The sequence below is a fragment of the Taeniopygia guttata genome, chromosome 37, assembly GCF_048771995.1.
Source record: "Taeniopygia guttata chromosome 37, bTaeGut7.mat, whole genome shotgun sequence".
NCBI lineage: Eukaryota > Metazoa > Chordata > Aves > Passeriformes > Estrildidae > Taeniopygia > Taeniopygia guttata.
In genome coordinates this window covers 5,815,738-5,840,875 of record NC_133062.1, presented here as the reverse complement: position 1 = coordinate 5,840,875, position 25,138 = coordinate 5,815,738, and the positions used below count along the sequence as shown (strand labels likewise).

The window sequence follows — 25,138 nt, the reverse complement described above, 5'->3', positions numbered from 1 at the left end:
CCATCATCTGGCGCTGCAGGATCGCATCCTGCCTCTTTGACCTACTCAGCCAAGACATTTCAGACTGGGAACTGCCCGCCCTGACGTTCCTGGTGGAGGTGAGCCCAATGGCCAGCGCTGCCTTGCTCAGCTGCCTCCCACGCCTCTGCCCTCTGGTAGCCGCAGCTGCCTGGGATCGTGCCCTGTGCTGCTGCCTTGGCTCAGCCCTGTGCGGTTCTGAGCTCCTGCCAGCTGGGCACTCCTGTCACTGCTCTGTGCCTTTCAGGTCCTGGACTGCCTGGACTTGAGTGAATGCGGTGAAAAGGTCCTGCAGATCATGACAAGGCACCTGAAGAGACGGTCCAGAGAGATGCGTCGCGTGGCGCTCAGAGGCCTCGTGGTGCTCAGCCAGGACCCCTCGATGGTGAGAAGGAGGCAGCAGCTGAAGCTGTGCTGGCAGCGTGGGGCTGGGGAAAGCAGCCCCTTGGGCTTGGCTGGGCTTTGGGAGCTGTGGCAGCTGCTCCCAGCTCTCCAGGGTCACTGTTCAGCTGCCTGAGTGCTCTGGGACAGGCCTTCGGCCTCTGAGCCCTGCAGCAGCAGCAGCAGCGTCGGGTTGCCCAGCCTTGTTTTCCACACAGAACCAAAGAATGTACAGCCTGACTGAAAGCCTTGGCAACCTCCTGCGGGCCGTGGATGAAGACATTGTTGAGATGACCGTCATTGTTCTCAGCTCTCTGCTCTTCAACAAAGAGATAGCAATAGCCAGCCCCATCGCCCTGCAGCTGGCTGAGGCGCTCTGGCAACTCTTCGACAATGTAAGGCTCTGTGCCCCCAGCCATAGTCACCGGGCGCTGCCTGGAAGCCCGGTGCCTTGGGCCTGTGCACAGGGGGGCCTGAAGCAGCTGATGTGGAGGGGTTTTGCTTCCTTTCCAACAGGACAACAGCCTTGTGAAGCTGCTCTCCGTTCGCCTCTTCCAAGAGGTGATGAACTTGGTGGTGGCCAAGGGAAAAAAGCCCCTGAAGAAGCATGTGAGGCAGAGCCTGCTCCCACTCTTCTTCAACTGCCACGATGAGAACTGGGGTGTGGCACAGGTGAGGGCTCCTGGGCGCCGGGGTCCCCATGGCAGGAGGCTCAGCTGTCTCCCCACAGCCTGGCTCCTCCTCATGGGCTCCAGCTCCCTCCTGGCCTTGGCACAGGGACGCGGCTCCTGTGCCCTGGGCTGCGGTGCCATCTCCGGCTCTCTGCTGCTCTGCAGGCCTCCCGGGAAACGCTGCTTTCTGCAGTAAGGTTCCTGAAGAGAAGGGATCTTCAGCACCTGGTGAACAGAGATCAGATGTGGAGCTTTGCCGAGCGCTTGGTAAGGACAGCCCAGAAGCCCCAGCCCCAGCCTGGAGAAGCCGCCTGCCCACGGTGCCCAGTCTGTGGGGCTGGCAGCTGCAGCCCCTGCCCAGTGCTGCACGCAGGGGCACCGGCCGGCGCCCCACACGCCGCTGCCTTCCCGGGGCCACCCGGGCTCTGCTCCAGGCTCCTCTGGCCCCAAGCCCGGCGCTGAGGGAGCCCCGAGGCAGCCGGGCTCTGCCGCGGGGCGGCACCGCGGCTCGCCGGGCCCTCTGCTCCCTGCGGAGCCCGGCGCCTGCGGCTGCTGGCCGGGCCTCGGGGCTGTGCGGGCAGGGGGAGCGGCGCCCGGCCTAGGGAGCGCCCGGCCGAGGGGCAGGGCCCACACCAACCCTTCCCTTTGTGCCTGCTGCTCTCTCCAGCTGGCAGAGGACAGGAGCCGAGCGGCCGAGCACCTGCGCCGGGCCCTGCCCTACCTGCAGAGCCCACAGGAGCCCCTGCGAGAGGCGGCCGTCAGGTTCATGGGTGAGCCAGCAGCCCGGCTCCTTCCCCGCCCCGCCGCAGCTCGGCCCCAGCCCCGCCTGCTGCCCCGGCAGCAGCATCCCAGCGCGGCCATCTGGAGCCCCGCCTGGCCTCGGCGCTGCCACCGCCCTCTGGCAGCCGTGCCCTTGGGCGGCAGGATGCGGCAGGGGCCCGGGCTGAGCCCTGCCGGGCCAGGAGGCCGTGTGGCCTCAGGGCTGGCAGCGCCCGTGGGCGGCAGCTGTGGCTCTCCAGCCAGCTCACGCTCTCTGTTCCCAAGGGATCGCCGGGCGCTGCCTGAGAGGACAGCAGCAAGAGTTCCGGATCCTCTGCAGGGGTGAGTGAGGCCAGCGGGCTCTCAGCGGGGGCTGCCGCTGGCAGCTGCCTTCCCTGGCCCGGCGTGCACCAAGGGCAGCGTGGGCTGAGCACACAGACCTTTCGGGGGCCTGTGGCAGATTCGTGGCCAGCACCTTCCAGCTCGCCCTTCTTGTCTCCTGCTTCCTCCAGGCCATGGCAAGAGCTGCCTGGCATGGACGTGGCAGGAGGGTGTCCCCATGTTTCTGCAGACGCAGGCTCTGACGGTGGCTCTGTTCCTCTCTCTCGCAGCCCTTCAGGACATGGCGAATGACGCCAGCCCTGCCATCTCATGCCTGGCCCTTCAAACTCATTACATCAATTTAGCTGTGCAGGCCATTCCCTCCTCCCGACTCCAGAATGTGCAAGATCAACTCCGCCGGCTCTGGAAGTCACGGCCTTTCCCGTGTCGCCGGGGCTGGCTGTCCTGCTGCAGCGCTGTGGAGAACTGATCCGCCAGGCTGCGTCTGCTGGGGCCACCTGAGCCTGCGGGGACCAACCCCTTCTGAAAGCCCTTCCTTTCACCCCAGGGTAGCATTAATAAATTGCTGTTGTCATACCCGGAGGTCCAGGAGCTTTCTCTTGGTGCCCAGATTCTTCAGGCCAATGGGGAGGAGTGGAAAAAGGGCGCTTGCACTCGGCAAGTTGCCCAAGTATGCGGTGGGCAAGGGAAAGTGGCCAGAAGCCCCTTGGCCTTTGGTGGTGCTGCTGAACGTTTTTCTTCCTGCATCAAGTCTTCTGGAGCTGTGGGAACAAGTGTGTTCCGTGTCCGTGGAACAGCAGAAAGCGGCAGGATGTGTCTGCTTCCAGTGCTTCTCTTGGCTCTTCCTTCACACTGCTGGCCCCGTCATCAGGGACACAGAACGGCTTCTCTCATGCCAGCTGCATGAGAGAATTAAATTTGGCTGCATTAATCTCTTTTACATTTCTCCTGTATTAATCCCTTTAATTAGGCGGTATTAATCTCTTTTCAGTTTTGCTGTATTAATCTCTTTTAAATTTTTCCTGTATTAATCTCCTTTAAGTTTTGCTGTACTAATCTTTTAAATTTGTTTGTATTAATCTCTTTTATTAACCTCTTTTACATTTTTCTTGTATTAATCTCTTTTAAATTTTTCCTGTATTAATTTCTTTTAAATAGTGCTTTATTAATTCTTAAATTTGGCTGTATTAATCTCGTTTAAGTTTTCCTGTATAAATCTCTTTTAAGTTTTGCTGTTTTAATCTCTTTTTAGTTTTTCCTGTATTAATCTCTTAAATTTGGCTTTATTAATATCTTTAACATTTTTCCTGTATTAATATATTTTGAGTTTTGCTGCATTAATCTCTTTTAAATTTTGCTGTATTAGTCTCTTCTAAATAGTGCTGTATTAAATTAAGTCTCTTAAATTTTGCTGCATTAATTTTGTTTAAATTTTTCCTGTATTAATATCTTCTATATTTTTCCTGTATTCATCTAAGTTTTCCTGTATGAATCTTTTTTTCAGTTTTTCCATATTATTCTCTTTTAAATTTTTCCTGTATTCCTCTCTTTTAAGTTTCCCTGTATTAATCTCTTTTCAGTTTTCCATATTAATATCTTTTAAGTTTTTCCTCTATTAATCTTGTTTAATTATTCCTGTATTAATCTTTTAAATTTTTCCTGCATTCATCTCTTTTAAGTTTGTCCTGTATTAATCGCTTTTCAGTTTTCCTGTAATAATCTCTTTTAAATTTTTCCTGTATTAACATATTTTAAGTTTTTCCTGTATAAATCTCTTTTAATTTTTTCCTGTATTAATCTCTTCTAAATTTTTCCTGTATTAATCTCTTTTAAGTTTTGCTGCATTAATCTCATTTAAATTCTTCCTGTGTTAATCTCTTTTCAGTTTTTCCATATTAATCTCTTTTAAATTTTTCCTGTATTCATCTCTTTTCAGCAGTGTGGCACACACACTTTTTAGCCTAGAGCACAATATTAAAAGAACAGCAACAGACACCAAAATCTCAAAAAAAACCCAAAACATTATTGCCTCCTTCTCTGGAAATCAGATTTTCAAAGATTGATTTACAAGACTGGGGGGGAAAGCTAAAATTAAAACTTCTAAAATTTCAACACAACGAGTTTTTCACAAATAACGAAATCATGAATATGTACACGCCTCAGCGATGTCACCCTGCTGGAATTATTCTCCTTTTTTTATCCTATTGCCATTATTATTATTAAACTTTAAAAACTCCAAACTGTGAATTCTGTTCCTCGCACTTTCAGACCCAAACTCCCTTACTTTGAACCCAAACTCACTTTTTCACCCCAAAATCTTCCCCCTGCCTCCCTGGGTTGCCTCTTTAAGGTCAGAATCCCTTTTTTGTTTAATCCAGATTCTACTTTGTAGGTCTAAACTGCTCCATTTTAGTGCTCAAACCCCAAACTATGGCCCAAATTCTCCATTTTTGGACCCAAACTCCCCCTTTTGGGGTCCAGACTTCCCATCTAGGCACCCAAATTCCCCTTTTTGGGGCACAAATTCCCGATTATTTTGGTCCAAATTCTCCCTTTTTGAAACCAAATCTCCCTTTTTCGGTCCAAATTTCCCCCTTTTCTTGCTCAAATCCCCCTTTTTGGGCCCAAATTCTCTCTTTTTGGACCCAAATGCGCCTTTTTGAGCCCAAACTTTCCCTTCCTGGACACAAACTCCTCCTTTTTGGGCCCAAATTCCCCTTTTTAGACCCAAATTCCATATATTTTTTTTTTTACCCAAACTCCCGTTTTCAGCCCAAAATCTCCTTTTTTGGCCCCAAATTTCCCCCCTCGGATCTCCTGGGTTGAGCTGTACTTCCCGCTCTCTTTCGGGACTACATTTCCCATCGTCCCTCTCGCCGATTTCCGGTGTAAACCCCGCCTCTTCCCTTTTTCTCCTGACGTGACTTCCGGCCGGGTGCCGCGCTGGCGCCGCCATGTTCCTGCAGTGCTACGAGAACGAGCGCGGGGAGCGCGTCTACACCCTGCGGGTACCGGGCGCTTTTGGGGCGCTTTTGGGGGATTTAGGGGAGCACTCGGAGGGGACCCGCGGTGTTTGGGTGTCCGCGGTGCGGGCTGGGAGCGATGCGGGTCGGTTTGGCTGTGCTGAGGGGGGAATTTGGACTCTCCCTGACGCTCTGTCCCCACAGAAGGTGTCCCCGGACGGGGTCCCCACACGCTCGGCGCACCCCGCCCGCTTCTCCCCCGATGATAAATTCTCCCGGCACCGCCTGGCCCTGAAGCGGCGCTTCGGGGTTTTGCCAACGCAGCGAGGCCGGACGCTGCTCTGAGGCACCCCAGAAATCACCTGCGGAGCCCTGAGATGGCCCCGAGCTCCTGGGAGGGATCCCCGCCATGAGAGAAGGTCAAGTCACAGTGCCAGCAGACTGCACGGAAATGGGGGGAAAGGAACGTTTTAAAGAGGAGGAAAAATGAAATATTAAAAGTCGAGGGTCTCTGAGTTTTGGTGACCAAATAACTTGGGGTTTTCTTCCTGTTTTGGGGGTATTTTTGTGGTTTTTTGGGTCTGGGGAGGGAATTTAGGGGGGCATTGGGGGAAGAGCTAACGGGACTCTAAGGGGCGCGGGGGATGATGGGAGTTGTAGGCGCGGGTATAACGGGGCTCTATGGGGCGCGGGGGATGATGGGAGTTGTAGGCGCGGGTATAACGGTGCTCTATGGGGCGCGGGGGATGATGGGAGATGGAGTCGCGGGTACAAGGGGCTCCATGGGGCGCGGGGGGTGATGGGAGATGGAGTCGCGGGTATAACGGGCTCTATGGGGCGCGGGGGATGATGGGAGTTGTAGACGCGGGTATAACGGGGCTCTAGGGGGCGCGGGGGATGATGGGAGATGGAGTCGCTGCTTTAATGGGGCTTAGTGAGGCCGCGGGACATCACGGGAAATGGAGGCATGGCAGTAAATGCGCGCAATGGGCGCCGCGGGGCATGATGGGAGCTATAGTCCCGGAAGTATCTGTAACGGAGCGGTTGGGCGTCCTGGAGGGCACTTGTGGGTCTACAGGGGCACCTGGGGGGATTCTGTGGGGTCGGGAAGCCCCTGGGGGCACCTGGAGAGCTCTGAGGGGTCTCCGTGGGGCTCAGGACGTGACGGGAATTGTCGGGCCGGACTCGGCTCTGAGGGGGGCTCTGTGGCCGCGGGGCATGACGGGAGCTGGAGTCCTAGCTTTAATGGCGCTCCGTGCGTGCCGCGGTGCATGGTGGGAACTGTAGTTCCTTAGGTGGCGCTCGAAGGCCTCCGTGTGGTTTGGGGCATCTGGGGGTTCGAGGAGGCGTTCAGGAGCCCGAATGGGCTCGGGGGGGCTCTCGGGGGTCCCGCAGGGTCTGGGGGGGGCTCCTGTGGGGCGCGTGGGGGCGGATAAGGGGAGTGCTGTGGAGCGCGGGGCCTGACGGGACTTGTAGTCCTGGCTCGGTTAGGCCGCCATGGAGCCGCTGTGCATGACGGGGCTTGTAGGCTCAAAGTCGCTAAAATGGCGCCGACACCAGGCCCCGCCTCCAGGTGCTGTTCCCGGGTGCTGATTGGTTGCAGACGGTGATGGGCGAGAGCCTCAGCCAATGGGAGGCGGCGGAGGCGGGACCAGCCCATTCAACACCTCCAGTCTCTCCCAGTAAAGCCCAGTTCATCCCAGTCCAGGCTAGTTCCTCCCAGTACAGCCCCAGTGCCCCTCCAGTCCCTCACAGTGCAGCCCAGTTTGCCCCTGTGCCTCCCAGTATCTCCCAGTTCTACCAGTGCCACTCCCAGTTCGTCCCAGTCTATCCCAATTTGTCCCAGTGCATCCCAGTGCCACTCCCAGTCTGTCCCAGTGCTCCCAGCATCCCCCAGTGTCACTCCCGGTTCATCCCAGTATCCCCCAGTTCATCCCAGTCCTTCCGCGGCCAAACCTCTGCCCCGCCCCCGTCTTTGGCCACGCCCCTTCCATTGCCCCGCCCCCTCCCAGTTTCCCCCCCCCCATTTCCAGTTCCCGCGGCCGCTCTGGGAAGGTGAGTGGGGCCCCAGTGACTCCCAGTTCATCCCAGTAACCCCCCAGTAACCTCCCAGTAACCCCCCAGTAACCCCCCAGTAACCTCCCAGTAACCCCCCCAGTCCCTCCCAGTAACTCCCAGTAACTCCCAGTGACTCCCCAGTCCCTCCCACTTCATCCCAGCAACCCCCCAGTAATCCCCCAGTGACTCCCAGTTCATCCCAGTCCCTCCCAGTCCATCCCAGTAACCCCCCCAGTTTGCCCAGTTCTCTCCCAGTAGTCCCCAGTTGGTCCCAGTCCCCCCCCGGCTCCCCCCTGTTTGTCCCAGTTCCCCCCAGTTCGTCCCAGTCCCGCCCTGCTCAGGAATCCCAGTGACTCATCCCTCCCAGTCCCTCCCAGTATAAACCAGTTCCCTCCCAGTCTCCTCCCAGTTCCCTCCCAGTCCCTCCCAGTATAAACCAGTTCCCTCCCAGTCTCCTCCCAGTTCCCTCCCAGTCTCCTCCCAGTTCCCTCCCAGTCCCTCCCAGTATAAACCAGTCCCTCCCAGTCTCCTCCCAGTCCCACCCTGCTCAGGAATCCCAGTGACTCACCCGTCCCCAGTCCCCTCCCAGTCCCTCCCAGTTTGTCCCAGTCCCCCCCAGTCGCTCCCAGTTTGTCCCAGTTTGTCCCAGTTTGTCCCAGTCCCCTCCACGCCCCCAGGGATCAAAGGTCACAGAATGGAGTGGGAACAGCTCCGGGCACTGGTGATACTGGGAGGTACTGGTTTGGACTGGGGGGACTGGGATGGACTGGGAGGGACTGGTTTGGACTGGGGGGGACTGGGATGGACTGGGAGGGACTGGGAGGGACTGGGGGGGGACTGGGATGGACTGGGAGGGAACTGGGAGGGAACTGGGAGGGAACTGGTTTATATTGGGAGGAACTGGGAGGGAACTGGTTTATATTGGGAGGGACTGGGAGGGACTGGTTTGTACTGGGAGGGACTGGGAGGATTTCAGGGGTTACTGGGAGGAACTGGGCCCAGTCCCAGCCCAAACTGGTTTAACTGGTGTCCCCTCCCCCCCCCCCCCCACAGTTCTTTCCCTGGCCAGAGGCGACGCCCCTGGTGAGTGACTGGGAAAAACTGGGACAAACTGGGAGGGACTGGGATGGAAAGCCCAAACTGGTTTCTACTGGTCCATACTGGTTTCTACTGGCCCATACTGGTTTATACTGGTTTATACTGGTCCGTGCTGGTCCATACTGGTCCATACTGGTCATACTGGTTTATACTCGTCCGTGCTGGTCCATACTGGCTTATACTGGTTTATACTGGTCCGTGCTGGTCTCTCTGACCCCTCCCTTCCCCCCCAGATGCCTCCAGTCCCTTCCAGTTCGGTGAGTGCGGGAACTGGGAGGGATTGGGAGGGTCCCCAAGGTGTCCCCAAAGTGTCCCCAGGTGTCCCCAGGTGTCCCCAAAGTGTCCCCAGGTGTCCCAAGGTGTCCCAGGTACCCCCAGGTGTCCCCAGGTGTCCCCAAAGTGTCCCCAGGTACCCCCAGGTGTCCCCAGGTGTCCCAAGGTGTCCCAGGTACCCCCAGGTGTCCCCAGGTGTCCCCAAAGTGTCCCCAGGTACCCCCAGGTGTCCCCCAGGTGTCCCCAAGGTGTCCCCAGGTACCCCCAGGTGTCCCCAGAGTGTCCCCATCATGTCCCCAGGTGTCCCCAAGGTGTCCCCAAGGTGTCCCCAAGGGCTCCCCAGGTACCCCCAGGTGTCCCCAAGGTGTCCCCAGGTGTCCCCCAGGTACCCCCAGGTGTCCCCAGGTGTCCCCAGGTACCCCCAGCTGTCCCAGTGTCCCTGTCCCTGTCCCAGACTGGTGTCACCTGCGCGTTGGTGGCCTCACGGTGGCTGCGGTGCTGAGCGTGCTGGGGGTCGTCGTCCTGCTCAGTGAGTGCCACCCCTGTCACCTTGTCCCCTGTGTCACCTCTGTGTCACCTGTGTGTCACCTGTGTGTCACCTGTGTGTCACCTGTGTCACCTGTGTGTCACCTCTGTGTCCCCTGGGTGTCCCCAGTGTCCCCTCTGTGTCCCCTCAGGTGGGAAGTGCAAGTGCCGGAGCAAGGCCAGGTGAGACCTTTGGGGACATTCAGGGACAATTTGGGGACATCTGGGGACATTTGGGGTCATCAGGGGATTTGGGGACGTTGGGGGATGACATCGGGGACACTTTTTGGGGGATCTGGGGACGTTTTGGGGACCTTGGGGACACTGAGGGGGATTTGGGGTTGGGGGATTTGGGACATTTGGGGGATTTGGGGACACTTGGGGACAGTCTGGGGACACTGAGGTGTTCCCTCCCCTCCCCCACAGGTGCCGCCACCCCCCCCCGGAGCTATCACCTCTGGCTGGGACAGGTGAGAGTCCCCTCCCCTCTGGGGACACCTTGGGGACACTTTGGGGACACCGCGGGACAGTGCCACCCCCTGAATCCCCCTCTCTCCGCAGGAGCCTGAGCTGTCCCCAGGTGTCCCCAAATGTCCCCAACAGGTGACACCGGATGGGGGGGAGGGGTGGCGTTGATGTCCCCGAAATGTCCCCAAATTGTCCCCAAAATGTCCCCAAGAAAGGCAATGAATAAAAATGGGTGAAATAAAAACGGATTTTTGTCACCGGGGGAGGGGACACGGGGACGGCGGGACAGCGGTGGCATCAGGAGGGGACACAAGGGCTTGGGGACATCGGGGCCATGGTGGCCTTAGGGACATTGGGACCATGGTGGCCTTGGGGACATCAGGGCCATGGTGGCACTGGGAGGGGACGCTGAGGTGATGGTGGCCTTGGGGACATCGGGGCTATGGTGGCCTTGGGGACGTCGGGGCCATGGTGGCACCAGGAGAGGACACTGAGGCCATGGTGGCCTTGGGGACATCGGGGCCATGGTGGCCTTGGGGACATCGGGGTGATGGTGGCACCAGAAAGTGACACAAGGCCAAGGGTGACATCGTGGTGGCAGTGGCTTTGGGGACGTTAGGTCAGTGGTGGCCTTGGGGACATCGGGGCCATGGTGGCACCGGGAGGGGACATCAGGGTGACAGTGGCTTTGGGGACATTGGGTCAGTGGTGGCTTTGGGGACATCGGGGCCATGGTGGCCTTGGGGACATGGGAGCGATGGTGGCACTGGGAGGTGGCACAAGGCCAAGGGTGACATCAGGGTGGCAGCAACTCTGGGGACATTGGGGCCATGGTGGCTTTGGGGACATCAGGGTGACAGTGGCTTTGGGGACATCGGGGCTATGGTGGCCTTGGGGACATCGGGGTGATGGTGGCACCAGGAGGGGACACTGAGGCAATGGTGGCCTTGGGGACGTTGGGTCAGTGGTGGCCTTGGGGACATAGGGGTGATGGTGGCCTTGGGGACATCGGGGCCATGGTGGCACCGGGAGGGGACATCAGGGTGACAGTGGCTTTGGGGACGTTGGGTCAGTGGTGGTCTTGGGAACATTGGGTCAGTGGTGGCACCAGGAGGTGACACAAGCCCTTGGGGACATTGGGTTGCCGGTGGCCTTGGGGACATCGCGCGAGGGTGGCCCCATGTCCCTGCTGGTGTCTGGTCGACGTCCCCACGTCCCTGCAGCTGCACGAGGCCGTGGTGGCACCGCCGTCCTCACGGTGTCCCCACAGTGTCCCCACCTTGTCCCCACGGTGTCCCTTCACGCCCCCATCTCCACAACATCGGGGTGGCCACCATGCCCACATCCCACCAGATGTTACCACACGTCCCTCCAGATGCCACCACATGTTCCCCTGATGTCCCCTGATGTCCCCATCTCCACGGTGGACTGGTGGCCACCATCCTCGGCTGCCACCACGCGTCCCCTGATGTCCCCGCGCCCTCAGGAACGCGATGGCAGCTCTGGGCATCCCCTCGGCGGCAGGCGGCCACCGGGCGCACCTGGCCGTCCCCTCAGGTGCCGACGTCCTCAGTGACGTGGGCGTAGATCTGGGTGGCCCCCTTGAAGCTGGAGGCCACCAGGAAGTGGCGGTGGCCGACGGCGACGGGGATGAAGGCGCGGGGGGTGGGCACGGGCAGGTCCTGGGCGGGCTCCAGGCGGCCGCCGGCGCCCAGGCGGAAGACACGGCTCGGGGCAAAGTCGTTGCCCAGCAGGACGTAGCGGTGGCCGGCCAGGAGCAGCGGCTGGAAGACCAGAGAGCCGCGGGCCGGCACCTGCTGCACCTCGTGGAACATGGAGCCCTCCCAGCACATCACCTGGAGATTGTGTGGGGTGGGGGGTCAGCAGTGGGACCATGGGATGGGTTGGGTTGGGTTGGTTGGGTTTGGTTGGGTTGGGTGGGTTGGGTTTGGTTTGGTTGGGTTGGCTTGGATGGGTTGGGTTGGTTGGGTTGGGTTGGTTGTGTTGGGTTGGGTTGGATTGGTTGGGTTGGTTGGGTTGGGTTGGGTTGGGTTGGTTGGGTTGGGTTGGGTTGGGTTGGGTTTGGTTGGTTGGGTTGGTTGGGTTGGGTTGGTTGGGTTGGGTGGGTTGGGTTGGGTGGGTTGGGTTTGGTTGGGTTTGCTGGGTTGGGTTGGTTGGGTTTGGTTGGGTTGGGTTGGTTGGGTTGGTTGGGCTGGGTTGGTTTGGTTGGTTGGGTTGGTTGGTTGGGTTGGTTTGGTTGGTTGGGTTGGTTGGTTGGGTTGGTTGGTTGGGTTGGTTGGGTTTGGTTGGTTGGGTTGGTTGGTTGGGTTGGGTTGGTTGGGTTGGGTTGGTTGGGTTGGTTGGGATGGAGATGGCACCATTTGGTGGGTGGTGGCACCATGGGATGGGTGGTGGCACCGTGGGGTGGGTGGTGGCACCATTTGGTGGGTGGTGGCACCGTGGGGTGGGTGGTGGCACCATGGGGTGGGTGGTGGCACCGTGGGATGGGTGGTGGCACCATGGGGTGGGTGGTGGCACCGTGGGATGGGTGGTGGGACTGTGGGATAGGGCCCTCCCTGCACTTCACCTGCACTTGGGGTCAGGGGTCAGAGGTGGGGCCTCATGGCCCTGATGGGCCCCCATGGCCATGGGGTGGCCATCATCACCCTGGTGGACCCACCTTTGACAACTCATGGCCCTGATGCCCCCCCATGGCATGGCCTTGATGGAACCCCATGGACCCATGACCCTGGTGACCCCCCATGACCCCATGACCTTGGGAACCTTCCATGACCACATGGTCTTGATGGAACCCCATGACCCTGGTGACCCTCCATGACCCCATGGCCTTGATGGACCTTCATGACCACACAACCTTGATGGAACCCCATGACCACACAACCATGATGGAACCCCATAACCACATGACCTTGATGGACCCCCATGACCACACAACCATGATGGAACCCAATGGACCCATGACCCTGCTGACCCCCTCATGACCACATGACCTTGATGGAACCCCATAACCCCATGACCCTAATGGACCCCCATAACCCCTGAGCTTGATGGACCCCCATAACCACATGACCCTGCTGGACCCCCATAACCCCATGGCCTTGATGGACCCCCATAACCCCATGGCCTTGATGGACCCCCATAACCCCATGACCCTGCTGCACACCCAATCCCTTCTGACCCCCCATGACCTTGCTGGACTCCCACCCACCCCCCCACCCACCATGACCCCACCACCCCCCAAGCCCACCGCCATCACCTTGGCGTCGCCCAGGAACCTGGTGAGACACAGGAAGACGCTGCCCCGCAGGCAGAAGTGCTTGGCGGCGTAGGCGTCGGGCACGTGGGGGATGTCGGTGTGCGGCGCGAAGGCGTCGCCGCTCCAGCGGTAGACGAGCGGCCGGCGCGCGGCGCCACAGAGCACCAGCGCCGGCCACCCGCCCAGCTCCAGGAACTCCAGGTGGGTGTCGCGCTACCACGGCCGCAGCGCCTGGTGCGGGAAGAAGCCGCCCGAGGCCCAGCGGAACACGGTGCTGGCGCCGCACTTGGAGCTGTCGGCCAACCCCAGGTAGAGGTGCCCGGCCAGGCGCGCGGCGGCCACGGCGTGGGGTGCCCAGGGCCTGGTGGCGCACAAAGGCCGAGCCGGGGCTGCCTGAGCGCCGCCACACCCAGGAGCTGCCGCCCAGCTGGGCCACCACCAGCAGCAGGGTGTCACCCAGCGGGACGGGGTGGCAGGCCACCGGTGAGGAGCCTGGGGGGACGGAGGGGACGTCGGCAGGGACATGGGGGCAGCAGGGACACCGGGGACACTGGGGACACCGGGACAGCAGGGACCTTGGGGACACTGGGGACATCAGGGACCTTGGGGACATCAGGGACCTTGGGGACACCGGGGACATCAGGGACCTTGGGGACACCGGGGACAGCAGGGACCTTGGGGACACTGGGACCTTGGGGACACCGGGGACAGCAGGGACCTTGGGGACACTGGGGACCTTGGGGACATCGGAGATATGGGGGACCTTTGGGACCTTGGTGGTTATTGGAGGCCTCGGGGACATCTGGGGACATTTGGGGACATTTGGGGACCTTTGAGCACCTTGAGGACCGTGGGGACATCAGGGCAATTCCTTTGTTCTCCCCCAAGGTCATTTTGGGGACCCTCAGCCCATTTTTGGGGTCCCCGAGGCCATTTCTGGGGGGTCACCCCAACTCTTGGTGTCCTCGGGTCCCCCTTGATGTTCCTCACCAAACTTTAACCATTCCCACCCCATTTTTAACCATTCCCACCCCATTTTTCACCATTTTCACCCCATTTTCACCATTTCCCCCCATTTTAACCATTCCCACACCAATTTCCCAATTTTCCCCATTCCCACCCCAATTTTCCCTATTTCCCCCCAATTTTCCCCATTTCCCCCCCATTTTCCCCATTTTTACCCCATTTTCTCAATTCCCACCCTGTTTTCCCCATTTTTCCCATTTTTTCGCAATTTTCTCAATTTTTCTTCCATTTTCCCCATTCCCACCCCATTTTCCCCATTCCCACCCCATTTTCCCCATTCCCACCCTGTTGTCCCCATTTTTCCCATTTTTTTCGCAATTTTCTCCATTTTTTCCATTTTCCCCATTCCTCCCCATTTCTCCCCCCTTTCCCCCATTTTCTTTTATTTTCACCATTTTTCTCCCGTTTTCCCCTCCATTTTACTCCATTTCCCCCCACTCCCCCTGTTTTTTCCCATTTCCCCCCATTTTTTCACTATTTTCCCCCTTTTTCCCCATTTTACCCTGTTTCTCTCACTGTTGGTGATGGTGGGGGAACAGAACCTCCCCCCTATTTTTTTTCATCATTTTCCCCCCCATTTTTCCTCATTTTTGCCCCTTTCCCCCTCTTTTTCTTGTTTTTTTTTTTCACTGTTCTATCCCCTTTTCCCCATTTCCCTCTATTTTACCCCATTTTCCACCATTTTAACCCCATTTCCCCCATCAATTCCCTTTTTTTCACCATTTCCTCCTTCTTTTTCAACATTTTCTCCCCGTTTTTCTCTATTTCCCTCAATTTTCCCCAATTTTCCCCCCATTTCCTCCATTTTCTCATAGTTCTTTCATTTTTTTCACCATTTTCCCATTTCCACCCTTTTTTACCATTTTTGCAGCTTTTTCCATTCCCCCATTTTTCCCCATTTTTCCCCATTTTCCCCCCATTTCCCCCCATTTTTTCCCCATTTCTCCCCATTTCCCCCATTTTCTCATAGTTCTTTCAGTTTTTTCACCATTTTCCCATTTCCCCTTATTTTTACCCATTTTTTCAGAGTTTTTTCCATTCCCCCCATTCCCCCCCATTTTCCCCCACTTTCCCCAATTTCTCCCCCATTTCCCCCTATTTTCCCTCATTTCCCCCCATTTTTCCCCATTTTCCCCCCATTTTTCCCCATTTTCCCCCCATTTTTCCCCATTTTCTCCTTTTTTTTCTGTTTTCCCCCCTTTTCCCCCCTTTTCCCGTTGATGACGCGCTGGGCTCAGAACCTCCCCCCAAGCTGCTCCCACTCCCACCCCATTTTCCCCAATTTCCCCAAATTTTTTCCCTATTTCCTCCCATTTTTACCCCATTTTCCCCATTTTTCGCCACTTCCCCCCATTTTTTCCCCATTTCCCCGATTTTTTTTTTTTCGTTTTCCCCCGTTTTCCCCCATTTCTCTTGCTGTTGATGATGCTTTGGGCTTGGAAGCTCCCCCTGAGCTGCTCCCCCTCCCACCCCATTTTCCCCATTTCTCCCCTGTTTTTTTTCACTGTTTTCCCCCATTTTTTCTCCATTTTCCCCAATTTCCCCAATTTCTCCTGTTTTCCCGTTTTTTCCCCCATTTTCCCCATTTTTCACTATTTTTCCCCTTTCCCCCCATTTCTCTCACTGTTGACATGGTGGGCTCAGAAGCTGCCCCTGAGCTCCTCCCACTCCCGCCCCATTTTCCCCATTTCTTCCCCATTTTTTCCCCATTTCCCCCCATTTTTTCGCCATTTTTTCGCCAATTTTGCCCATTTTTCCCCTTTTCCCCCCCATTTCTCTTGCTGTTGAGGACGCTGTGGGCTTGGACGCTCCCTCTGAGCTGCTCCCAGTCCCACCCCATTTTCCCCAGTTTCCCCAAAATTTTCCCCATGTCCACCTATTTTTACCCCATTTCCCCATTTTGCTCCATTTCCCCCCCTTTTTTCCCCCAATTTTTCCCATTTTCCCCCGTTTTTACCCCATTTCACTCACCGTTGCCGTTGAGCGGCAAAAAGTGGCAGCAAAGTGACAAGAAGTGGCAGCAAAGTGAGAAAAATGGCAACAAAATGACAAAAAGTGGCACCAAAATGACAAAAAATGTCACCAAATGGCACCACAATGGCACCAGGTGGCACCAAGTGACATCAAAGTGGCGCCAAAGTGGCACCAAGGGACATCAAAGTGGCAGTAAGTGGCACCAGGCGTCACCAAAGTGGCAAAAAATGGCACCAAATGGCACCAGAGTGGCACTAAGTGGCACCAGGTGGCACCAAAGTAACAAAAATGGCACCAAATGGCACCAAAGTGGCACTAAAGGGACATCAAGTGGCACTAAGTGGTACCAGGGGTCACCAGAGTGGCAAATGTGGCACCAAAGTGACAAAAAGTGGCACCAAATGGGCATCAAATGGCACCAAGTGGCACCAAAGTGTCACTAAGTGGTCCCAAAGTGACAAAAATTGGCACCAAAGTGGCACCAGGTGGCACCAGAGTGGCAAAAAGTGGCAGCAAAGTGACAGAAAATGGCAGCAAAGTGACAAAAATGGCACCAAAGAGGCACTAAAGGGACATTGAGTGGCCACAGGTGGCACCAGAGTGGCACTGAAGTGGCACTGAAGGGACATCGGGTGGCATAGAATGTCACCAAATGGCACCAGAGTGGCACAAAATGGCACCAAACGGCAGCAAAGTGACAAAAAGTGGCACCAAAGTGACACCAACGCTCCCAAACCCCCCCCCCAGTGTCCCCAAAGGTCACCAAATGTCCCCAATGTCCCAAATGTCCCCAAACCCCCCAGTGTCCCCAACCCCCCAATGTCCCCAACCCCCCCAGTGTCCCCAAATGTCCCCAAATGTCCCCAATGTCCCAAATGTCCCCAACCCTCCCCAATGTCCCAAACCCCCCCAATGTCCCCAAACCCCCCAATGTCCCCAACCCCCCCAATGTCCCCAAACCCCCCAATGTCCCCATTTTCCCCCAATGTCCCCAATGTCCCCAACCCCCCCAGTGTCACCCACAGGTGGCCGAGGTTGGGCAGCTCCTGGAAGAGGCCGCGGGGCAATGACTGCAGGAGGTTGTCGGCCAGACTCCTGCGGGGAGTCTGGAGTTTTTGGGGCGTTTTGGGGGATATTTTGGGATATTTTGGGGATAATTTTTTGGGGATATTTTGGGATGTTTTTGGGGTGATTTTTGGGACGTTTTTGGGCCTTTTGGGGGGATATTTTGGGATATTTTTGGGGTGATTTTTGGGACATTTTGGGGTGGTTTTGGGGCATTTTTGGGGGGGTTTTGGGGAGTTTTTGGGGGATATTTTGGGATAGTTTTGGGGTGATTTTTTGGGACATTTTGGGGTGGTTTTGGGGCGGTTTTGGGCCATTTTGGGGATTTTGGGGACTCACAGCAACGTCAGCGCCGTGAGGTTCTGGAAGCTCCCTTGGGGCAGCTCCTCGATGTCCCAGCGGAGCAGCGAGCTGGAAATGGGGGAAAAAACGGGAAAAATGGGAAAATTGGGGGGAAATGGGGAAAATTGGGGGAAAAATTGGGGAAATTTGGGAAAATTGGGGAAAAAAATGGGAAAAGAACGGGGGGGGGAATGGGGGAAAATTGGGGCAAAAAAAAGGGAAAACTGGGAAAAATTGGGGAAAAAAATGGGGAAAATTGGGAAAAATGGGAAAAGAACAGTGGAAAATGGGAAGAATTGGGGGGGGAACGGGAAAAAAATGGGAAAAGTTGGGGGAAAATGGGGGGGGAAATGGGAAAATGGGAAAAGTGGGGAAAATTTGGGAAAAATTGGGAAAATTGGGAAAAAAACGGGAAAAGAATGGGGGAAATGGGAAAAATTGGGGGGAAATTGGGTAAAAATGGGAAAAATGGGGAGAAATGTGGGGAAAATGGGGAAAAAACAGGAAAAGTTGGGGGAATGGGAAAAAAATGGGAAAAATTCGGGAAAAGTGGGAAAAATGGGGGGGGAAATGGGGAAAACTGTGGGAATTCGGGATGAAAATTGGAAAATTGGGGAAATTTGGGGGGAATTTTTAGGAAAATTGTGGAAAATGTAGGGAAATTTGAGGGATTTTGGGGAAAATTTGGGGGGAAAATGGGAAAAGTGGGGGAATCTGGGGGAATTTTGGGGGGAATTTTAAGGAATTTTGGGGATTTTGTGGGAATTTGGGGAAAAATTTGGGGAAATTTCTGGCGAAATTTGGGAAAATTGGGAGAATTTGGGGGGGAAATTGGGGGAAATTTCTGGTGAAATTTGGGAAAATTTGGAGAATTTTGGGGGAAATTGGGGGAATTTTGGTGAATTTGGGGAAAATTGGGGAAATTTGGAGGGAAATGGGAAATTTGGGGTGAATTTCAGGGAAATTTGGGGGATTTCGGGGAAATTTGGGGGATTTTGGGGGAAATGGGAGAATTTCAGGGGAATTTTTGGGGGGTCCCAAATTTGCGGGATTTTGGGGGATTTTGGGGGTTTTGGGGTCCCAATTTAGGAGCTCATGGGGGTTTGGGGTCCCAAATTTGGGGGATTCTGGGGGGCCCCAAATTTATGGGATTTTGGCAGATTTGGGGGTCCCGGGAGGGATTTTGGGGGGTCCCAGGGGGGATTTCTGGGGTTTCAAATTTGGGGGATTTTGGGGTCCCAAATTGGGAGGATTTTGACGGGTCCCGGGAGGATTTTGGGGGCTCCGGGTTTGGGGGATTTTGGGGTTTGGGATCTCCCAAATTTGGGGGATTTTGGGGGTTCTGGGGAGGATTTGGGGTTCCAAATTTGGGGGATTTTGGGGGGTTCTGTGCGGGATTTTGGGGCTCCAAATGTGGAAGATTTTGGGGGGTCCCTGGGGATTTTGGGGCTCCCAAATTTGGGGGATTTTGGGGTTTGGGGGCTCCCAAATCTGGAGGATTTTGAGGGGTCCCGGGAAGGATTTTGGGGTCCAAATTTGGGGAATTTTGGGGGATCCTGGGGAGGATTTTGGGGTCCCAAATTTGGAGGATTTTGGGGTATCCCGGGCGGGATTTTTGGGGGTCCCGGGGAGGGTTTTGGGGGTGCCGGGGGGATTTTGGGCTCCCAAAATTGGGGAATTTTTGGCCTCCCAAATTTGCCGGGACCGTTCCAAAGGAGGGAAAAACGGGGGGGAGAAGAGGGGGGGGGAGGGAAAGGAGCTCAGGGGAACCCCAAAATGTCTTTTGGGGGGGGTCCCGAACTGGGGGGGGTCGGGGGGGGGTCGGGGCACTCACAGCGTGGCCAGGCCCGGGGGGAGCACCCGGGGGATGCCCCCGGCCCCCCCCCGGCAGCGGGCGTTGGTTCGGTCGCAGTTGCAGCCCCCGGGACAGGCCACGCCCCCTTTGGGGACCCCCCCAAAAACCGGGACCCCCCCAAAAACCCCCGGGACCCCCCCAAAAACCGGGACCCCCCCAAAAACCAACGAGACCCCCCCCAAAAACCCCCGGGACCCCCCCAAAAACCCCCGGGACCCCCCCAAAAACCAACGGGACCCCCCCCAAAAACCAACAGGACCCCCCCGGAAAGCGCCAGGAGGGCCCTGAGAAGAAGCAGGGGAGGCATTGGGTGGGGGGGGGGGTCCCAAAAAAAGGGGAAATTCCTAAAAAAAGCCCCAAAAAAATCCCAGAAATTCCCCCCAAAAAAATCCCCAAAAAACACAAACAATGAAAATAAATTCCCAGAAAAAGCACCGAAAAAATCCCAAAAATTCCCCAAAAATCCAAAAAAAACCACCAAAAAAATCCCAAAAAATCCCAACAATTCACCAAAACAAAAATCCATAAAAAATTCACCAAAAAATCAAAAAAATCACCACAAAATCCCAAAAATTCCCCAAAAATCCAAAAAAACCCACAAAAAAATTCCCAAAAATTCACCAAAAAAAATCACAAAAATTCACCAAAAAAAAAAAAACCACCAAAAAGAAATCCCAAAAATTCCCCTCCAAAAATCCCAAAAATTCACCAAAAAAAATTTCCAAAAATTCACCTAAAAAAAATTCCAAAAAACTGCCCAAAAAATCCCAAAAAGTCCCCAAAAAAGCAAAAAAATCCCCCAAAATTTCAAAAAAAAATCTCAAAAAAAGCACTTAAAAAATACCAAAAATTTCCCTCCCCAAAAAATCCCAAAAAAGCACAAAACATCCCCCAGAAAATCAAAAAAAAACCAAAAAATTGCCAAAAATTCCCCCAAAATCCCCCCAAAAGAACCAAAAATCCCAGAAATATAAAAATACACAAAAATTCCCAAAGAAATTCCCAAAAAACCCCCAAAATTCCCCCAAAATCCCAAGAAAATCCCCCCAAAATTTGCTTTAATCCCTTCCCCCAAAAAGACACAAAAAATAATAAAACCAAAACAGTTTAGAAAACCCAAAAAAAATCTCCAAAATCCCCACCAAAGTTCCCCAAAATTTTGTTTTAAATACCTAAAAAAATTCCAAAATCGAAATCAAAAGCACAGAAAAACAACAAAAAAAACCCCAAACAAATACGAAATGATTCCCAAAAAATCCCAATAAAATCCCCCAAAATTTGGCTTACATCTCACAAAAAACCCAAAAACTTTAAAAAATCCCAAAAAAACCCACAAAAATCCACAAAAAACGCTCCAAAATTCTTTAAAAAAGGTGAAAATTTCCACCCAAAATACCCCAGAAAATTTTAAAAATCTCCCCCAAAGATGCCCCAAAATCCCCTCGAGAATTCCTAAAAAAATCCAGAAAATTCCCCCAAAATCTCCCGAATTTGATTTTTTTTAATTCCCAAAAATCTCCCCCAAAAAAATCCCCGGAAAAAGATTCGAAATAATTCTAAAAGTGACAAAAAAGCCCCAAAAACTCCAAAACGATCCCGAAAAAAAATCCCCAAAAAAGGAAATAAAAACCTGCTCTGAAATAGGCAAAAAGAAAATTTAAAAACTCAAAAAAATACACAAAAAATCCCCCAAAATTCCCCAGAAAATGCAAAAAAAGGTATCTTAAATAATCCAGGAAAAAAACACCAAAAAACCAAAAAAAAAGCTCCAAAAAAACCGAATTAATTCCTCGAAAAATCCAAAAATAAACCCCAAAAAAGTCCTTAAAAATAGAACAAAAAGAAAAAAAAATCCTAACAAAACCCACTAAAAGCTCAAAAAAGCGAATAAATTCCTCCAAAAATAAAAAAAAACCCCAAAAAAGTCCTTAAAAAATAAAAAATGCCCCAAAAAATCCTAAAAAACCCAAAAAAGCTCAAAAAAAAGCCCGAATAAATTCCCTAAAAAATAAAAAATAAAACCAAAAAAGTCCTTTAAAAAAATTTTAAAAGCCCCAAAAAATCCTAAAAAAACCAAAAAATAGCGCCAAAAAACCCTTCTAAAAATCCTAAAAAAATCCTTCAAATACCAAAATATCCTTAAAAATCCTAAAAAAACGCCCCAAAAAGCCTCAAAAAAAAACTTCTACAAAAAATCCTTAAAACTCCTAAAAAATAAAAAAACAAATTTAAAAAAAACTCAAAAAAATCCTAAAAAATCCCCAAAAATCTCCAAAAAAATTTAAAAACTTCGAAAAGTCCTAAAAAGAAAAGACAAAAAATCTGAAAAAAAAAACCAAAAAACCTGAATAAAATCCTTCAAAAATAATAATAAAAAAACAAACCAAAAAAGCAAAAAAAATCCTAAAAAAAGCTCCAAAAAAATCCTTCCAAAAATCCTGAAAAACCCTAAAAAAAATTCCTTAAGATACTCCAAAAATCCTTTAAAATACTTTAAAAAGCCCCAAAGAAAACCTAAAAAAAAAACTTTCTAAAAAATCCTTAAAATCCTAAAAAATAAAAAATAAATTTAAAAAGAAAAACCCAGTAAAATCCTAAAAAATTTCCAAAAGGCTCCAAAAAAACCCGCAAAAAAGCTCAAAAAAAATTAAAATAAAACTTTAAAAATCCTAAAAAGGAAAAACAAAAAAATATCCGAAAACAAACCAAAAAATGCAAAAAAATCGAATAAATTTCTCCAAACATTTGAAAAAACCAAAAAAAGTCCATTAAAAATTCCTAAAAAAGCCCCCAAAATCCTAAAAAAACCCCAAAAAAGCTCCAGAAAACCTCTGAAAAGTCCTAAAATAAAAAAACCCACCAAAAAAACTCCCAAAAATCCTTTAAAAACCCCAAAAACCAAAGCAAAAACCTCTAAAAAATGCTGGAAATCCCCAAAAAAGCCAAAAAAGCCGCAGAAAATCCTCCAGAAATTCAAAAAATTCCAAAATCCCAAATAAAAATCTTTTAAAAAGCCTGAAAATGTTCTAAAAATACCAAAAAAATCCTAAAAAAGCCCAAAACAAATCCTAAAAAACCCAAAGAAGGAACCTCAAAATATCCTAAAAGCAATCTTTAAAATCTCCTTTAAGAAATCCCAAAAAACAAAAAAAATCCCAAAAAAACTTTAAAAATCCTAAAAAAAAAATTAAAATGATCCTTAAAAAACCCCTAAAAAACCTTAAAATAACAAAAAGCTCAAATTAGACCCAAAAAAATCCTTTCAAAATCTTTAAACAAACCCAAAAAAATCCACAAAAAAACTACAAAAAATCCCAAAAATTTTAAATTAAAAAAAACCCCAAAAAATTCCTAAGAAATCCCAAAAGCTCCTAAAAAAACCAATAAAAAAGCCAAAAAATCTCTAAAAAATCCCCAAAAATTCAAATAAAAAATGGCCCAAAAATTCCCCTAAAAACCCAAAAAAAATCTAAAAAAATAAAAAACTCCTTAAATATCTCCAAAAAAAAACCCAAACCAGGAAAAAAGCAAAAAAAAATCCAAAAATAAAAAAAAACCTCCAAAATAAACCAGAAATCCCCAAAAAACCCAAAACCCCCAAATAAACCCAAAAAAATCTCCAAAAATACCCCAAAATCCCCAAGATATAAAATGATAAACAAAAATAAATATGCCAGAAATTCAAATAAAAATCTGGAAAAAAACCCCCAAAAAGCCAGAAAATAGTCAAATAAAAAACCCCGGAAAATGGGCCGGGCCATGCCCATATAAGAAGCGGGTGCCCAAAGATGGAGGGAGGGGCAGAGCCGAGGACAGGCCACGCCCACTGCCGGTACAAAGGCGCCGTTTGTTGGGACTGGGACAGAGCGGCTTTGTACTGGTTTGTACTGGGAGGGACTGGGAGGGACTGCGAGGGACTGCGAGGGACTGCGAGGGACTGGGACAGCGGGGTCTTTGTTACTGGTTTATACTGGGATGTCACTGAGGGTCACTGGGACAAAGAGGCTTTGGACTGGTTTGTACTGGGAGGGACTGCGAGGGACGTCGAGGGACTGGGAGGGAATTGGGAGGGAAATGGTTTAAACTGGAAGGTTACTGGGACAGAGGGCACGTTGTTACTGGGAGCACTGAGAGGTATTGGGGGGGTTCTTAGTCCGTTACTGGTCTGTATTGGTGTAACTTGTCTGTACTGGTGTAACTGGTCCTGTACTGGTGTAATTGGTGCTTTCGAAGGACACCTAGAAGGCCCGCGGGGCCACGTGGCCGTCACACAGCTGGGCACGGTCCAGACGCCCTTCCCCGGCAGCGGGAGGGGCGACGCCTCGCCTGCGACGGGAAGCGAATCGAAGAAGAGACCGCCCGGCCCGAACACCGGACCCCGGCCGTGAGCTTCCCCATGACAGAGAAGCCCCGGCAGAAAGCCCGGCCGGCCGGGGGCCCTCTCCGACGCCACCCGAGAAGCCTCATCGATCGGGGCGGACGCGGCTGCAGAAGGGCGGAGGAGGCAGCGAAGCGGGGAGGCGAGAGCCCAGCAGCCGCAGAACCGCCCCCGGCCGAAAGTGCGGAACGCACCACGGCCACGGCAGAGCCCAGCGCGCACGACCCGCGGATCGGTCCCGGCCGGGGAGATCGGGGGGGGTGCCGCCACCCACCCGCGGACAACGGTTCTCTTGGCCGGGCGACGGGAGGACGGGACCGCCGGGCCGGGGGAGGGGTGGGCTTCACCCTTCCCGGCCGGGGAACCGCGTCCGAGCGTGCGAGGAAACGGTGCCGCCACCGACTCTCGCCCGGCCTCGCGGCGCGGGCTTCGGTCTCTCTCTGTGTCTCTCGCCTTCGAAAAAGCCGGGGTAGGTCACCGATTAAAAGGAAAAAAAAAAAAAAAAAAGGCACATGGGCGCACGGACACCACAAGGACCCGTGCTAGCCACGGGGGTCGTGGGCCCGGGGCGGGGGGCGAGGCGCACACGGCCTCTCTCGCTGCCCTCCCCGCTTCGGAACCTGCCGGCATCGGCTCGGCTCGGGGCTCGCTCAGCCCCCCCTTCTTTGCCACACAACCTCGGCTTTCGTGGGCCCGCACGCTTCTCCGTGCCGCGGCTTAGGGCCGCAAGAGGAAAAGGCCATCGGAGGCCGGGCGGGCGGGGCGCCCCCACAGCACCCGCGCGCACGCCTTCAAAAAGAGCAACGGACCCGGGGGGGGCCGGGCAAGCCAGCCCCACCCCGGCAGAAGCGGGCTCGGTCGCCACGACCGAGGAAGGGCGAGGCGCCGCCGCCTACGCCCGCGACCTTCCGGGAGTGCTCTATGCCGGGGCTCCGGTCCGTGCTGGTGAAAAAAAAGGCTGCCCGCCGCGAGGCGGGTCCCCGGCTTAAGGCCGAGGAAGGGGGACGACTTCAACAAGAGGCGCCGCTGGCACGGGGTGCCGCCACCCCGGCGCCACGGCTGATCGGGCGACCGCCGTCACCGAGCCCCCCCCCGTCTCCGGCCACACGGCGAAGGCCGGGGCCAGGCCGCGGGTGCCCCGCCGCTGCCCTTCCGACACGGACACGCTGGCAAACGAGGTCGGGAGCGGGGGAACCGGGCACCGCCACCGCGGCGGGCCGACCGGGCCTTGCTCGGGGTTCGGGGGCTCTCGGGCAAGGGCCGGGGAAAAACCCCGGCCGCGTCGACCCCCGGCTGCCGGCCACCGGGCGACCAAGACCGACAGCCGAAAATAAACACCCGCGCTCGGCGGGCCCCGGCTTAAGGCCAGGCAGAAAAGGGACGAGGCGCCGCCGCACCTCGCCCCGCCAGCCCATCGTGTCCCAGGGGGGCCGCCCCCCCTTGCAAACCGGGCCGGCGGCGGCCGACCGGAGCAGAACGCCACACTCGAGCCCGCCCGCGGCGGGGGCTGTCTCTCTCTGCAACCTTCGCTGCGCTCAGCGAGCGGCTTCTCGACACGCTCTTTCGGCCTTTCGCTTCGTTTCTCTCGCGGCCCTCACTCTGGCTTTCTCGGCCTCGTCATTTCTCGCTGGCCTCTCGGGTCGGATATTCCTCGAAACTGCCCTG

The 25,138-nt window shown here is 53.9% G+C and overlaps 2 protein-coding genes across 13 annotated transcripts; both read left to right on the top strand.

Annotated features, from left to right (window-relative positions):
- The first annotated feature begins 5,119 nt into the window (after positions 1-5,119).
- Positions 5,120-5,649, top strand: NOP10 (NOP10 ribonucleoprotein). Its single transcript, NM_001245436.2, is given in 2 exon segments — positions 5,120-5,179; positions 5,339-5,649. Coding segments are annotated over 2 exon segments (195 nt in total). The 5' UTR covers positions 5,120-5,125; the 3' UTR covers positions 5,480-5,649.
- Positions 5,650-6,559: 910 nt separating this feature from the next.
- LOC115492525 (FXYD domain-containing ion transport regulator 3) lies at positions 6,560-9,800 on the top strand. Of its 12 annotated transcripts, none has more exons than XM_072921519.1 (7): positions 6,589-6,816; positions 8,246-8,275; positions 8,524-8,547; positions 9,018-9,092; positions 9,219-9,271; positions 9,515-9,558; positions 9,650-9,800. In XM_072921519.1, the coding sequence occupies exons 1-7, from the start codon at positions 6,744-6,746 to the stop codon at positions 9,693-9,695; spliced, it is 345 nt and encodes a 114-aa protein (XP_072777620.1). In that variant the 5' UTR covers positions 6,589-6,743; the 3' UTR covers positions 9,696-9,800. The 12 variants fall into 12 exon arrangements, with proteins under 12 accessions (XP_072777623.1, XP_072777631.1, XP_072777621.1 ...); XM_072921526.1 differs by having other exon boundaries at positions 6,620-6,816; positions 9,241-9,271; XM_072921528.1 differs by lacking the exons at positions 6,589-6,816; positions 8,246-8,275 and adding exons at positions 6,833-7,189; positions 7,870-7,926.
- Positions 9,801-25,138: the final 15,338 nt, after the last annotated feature.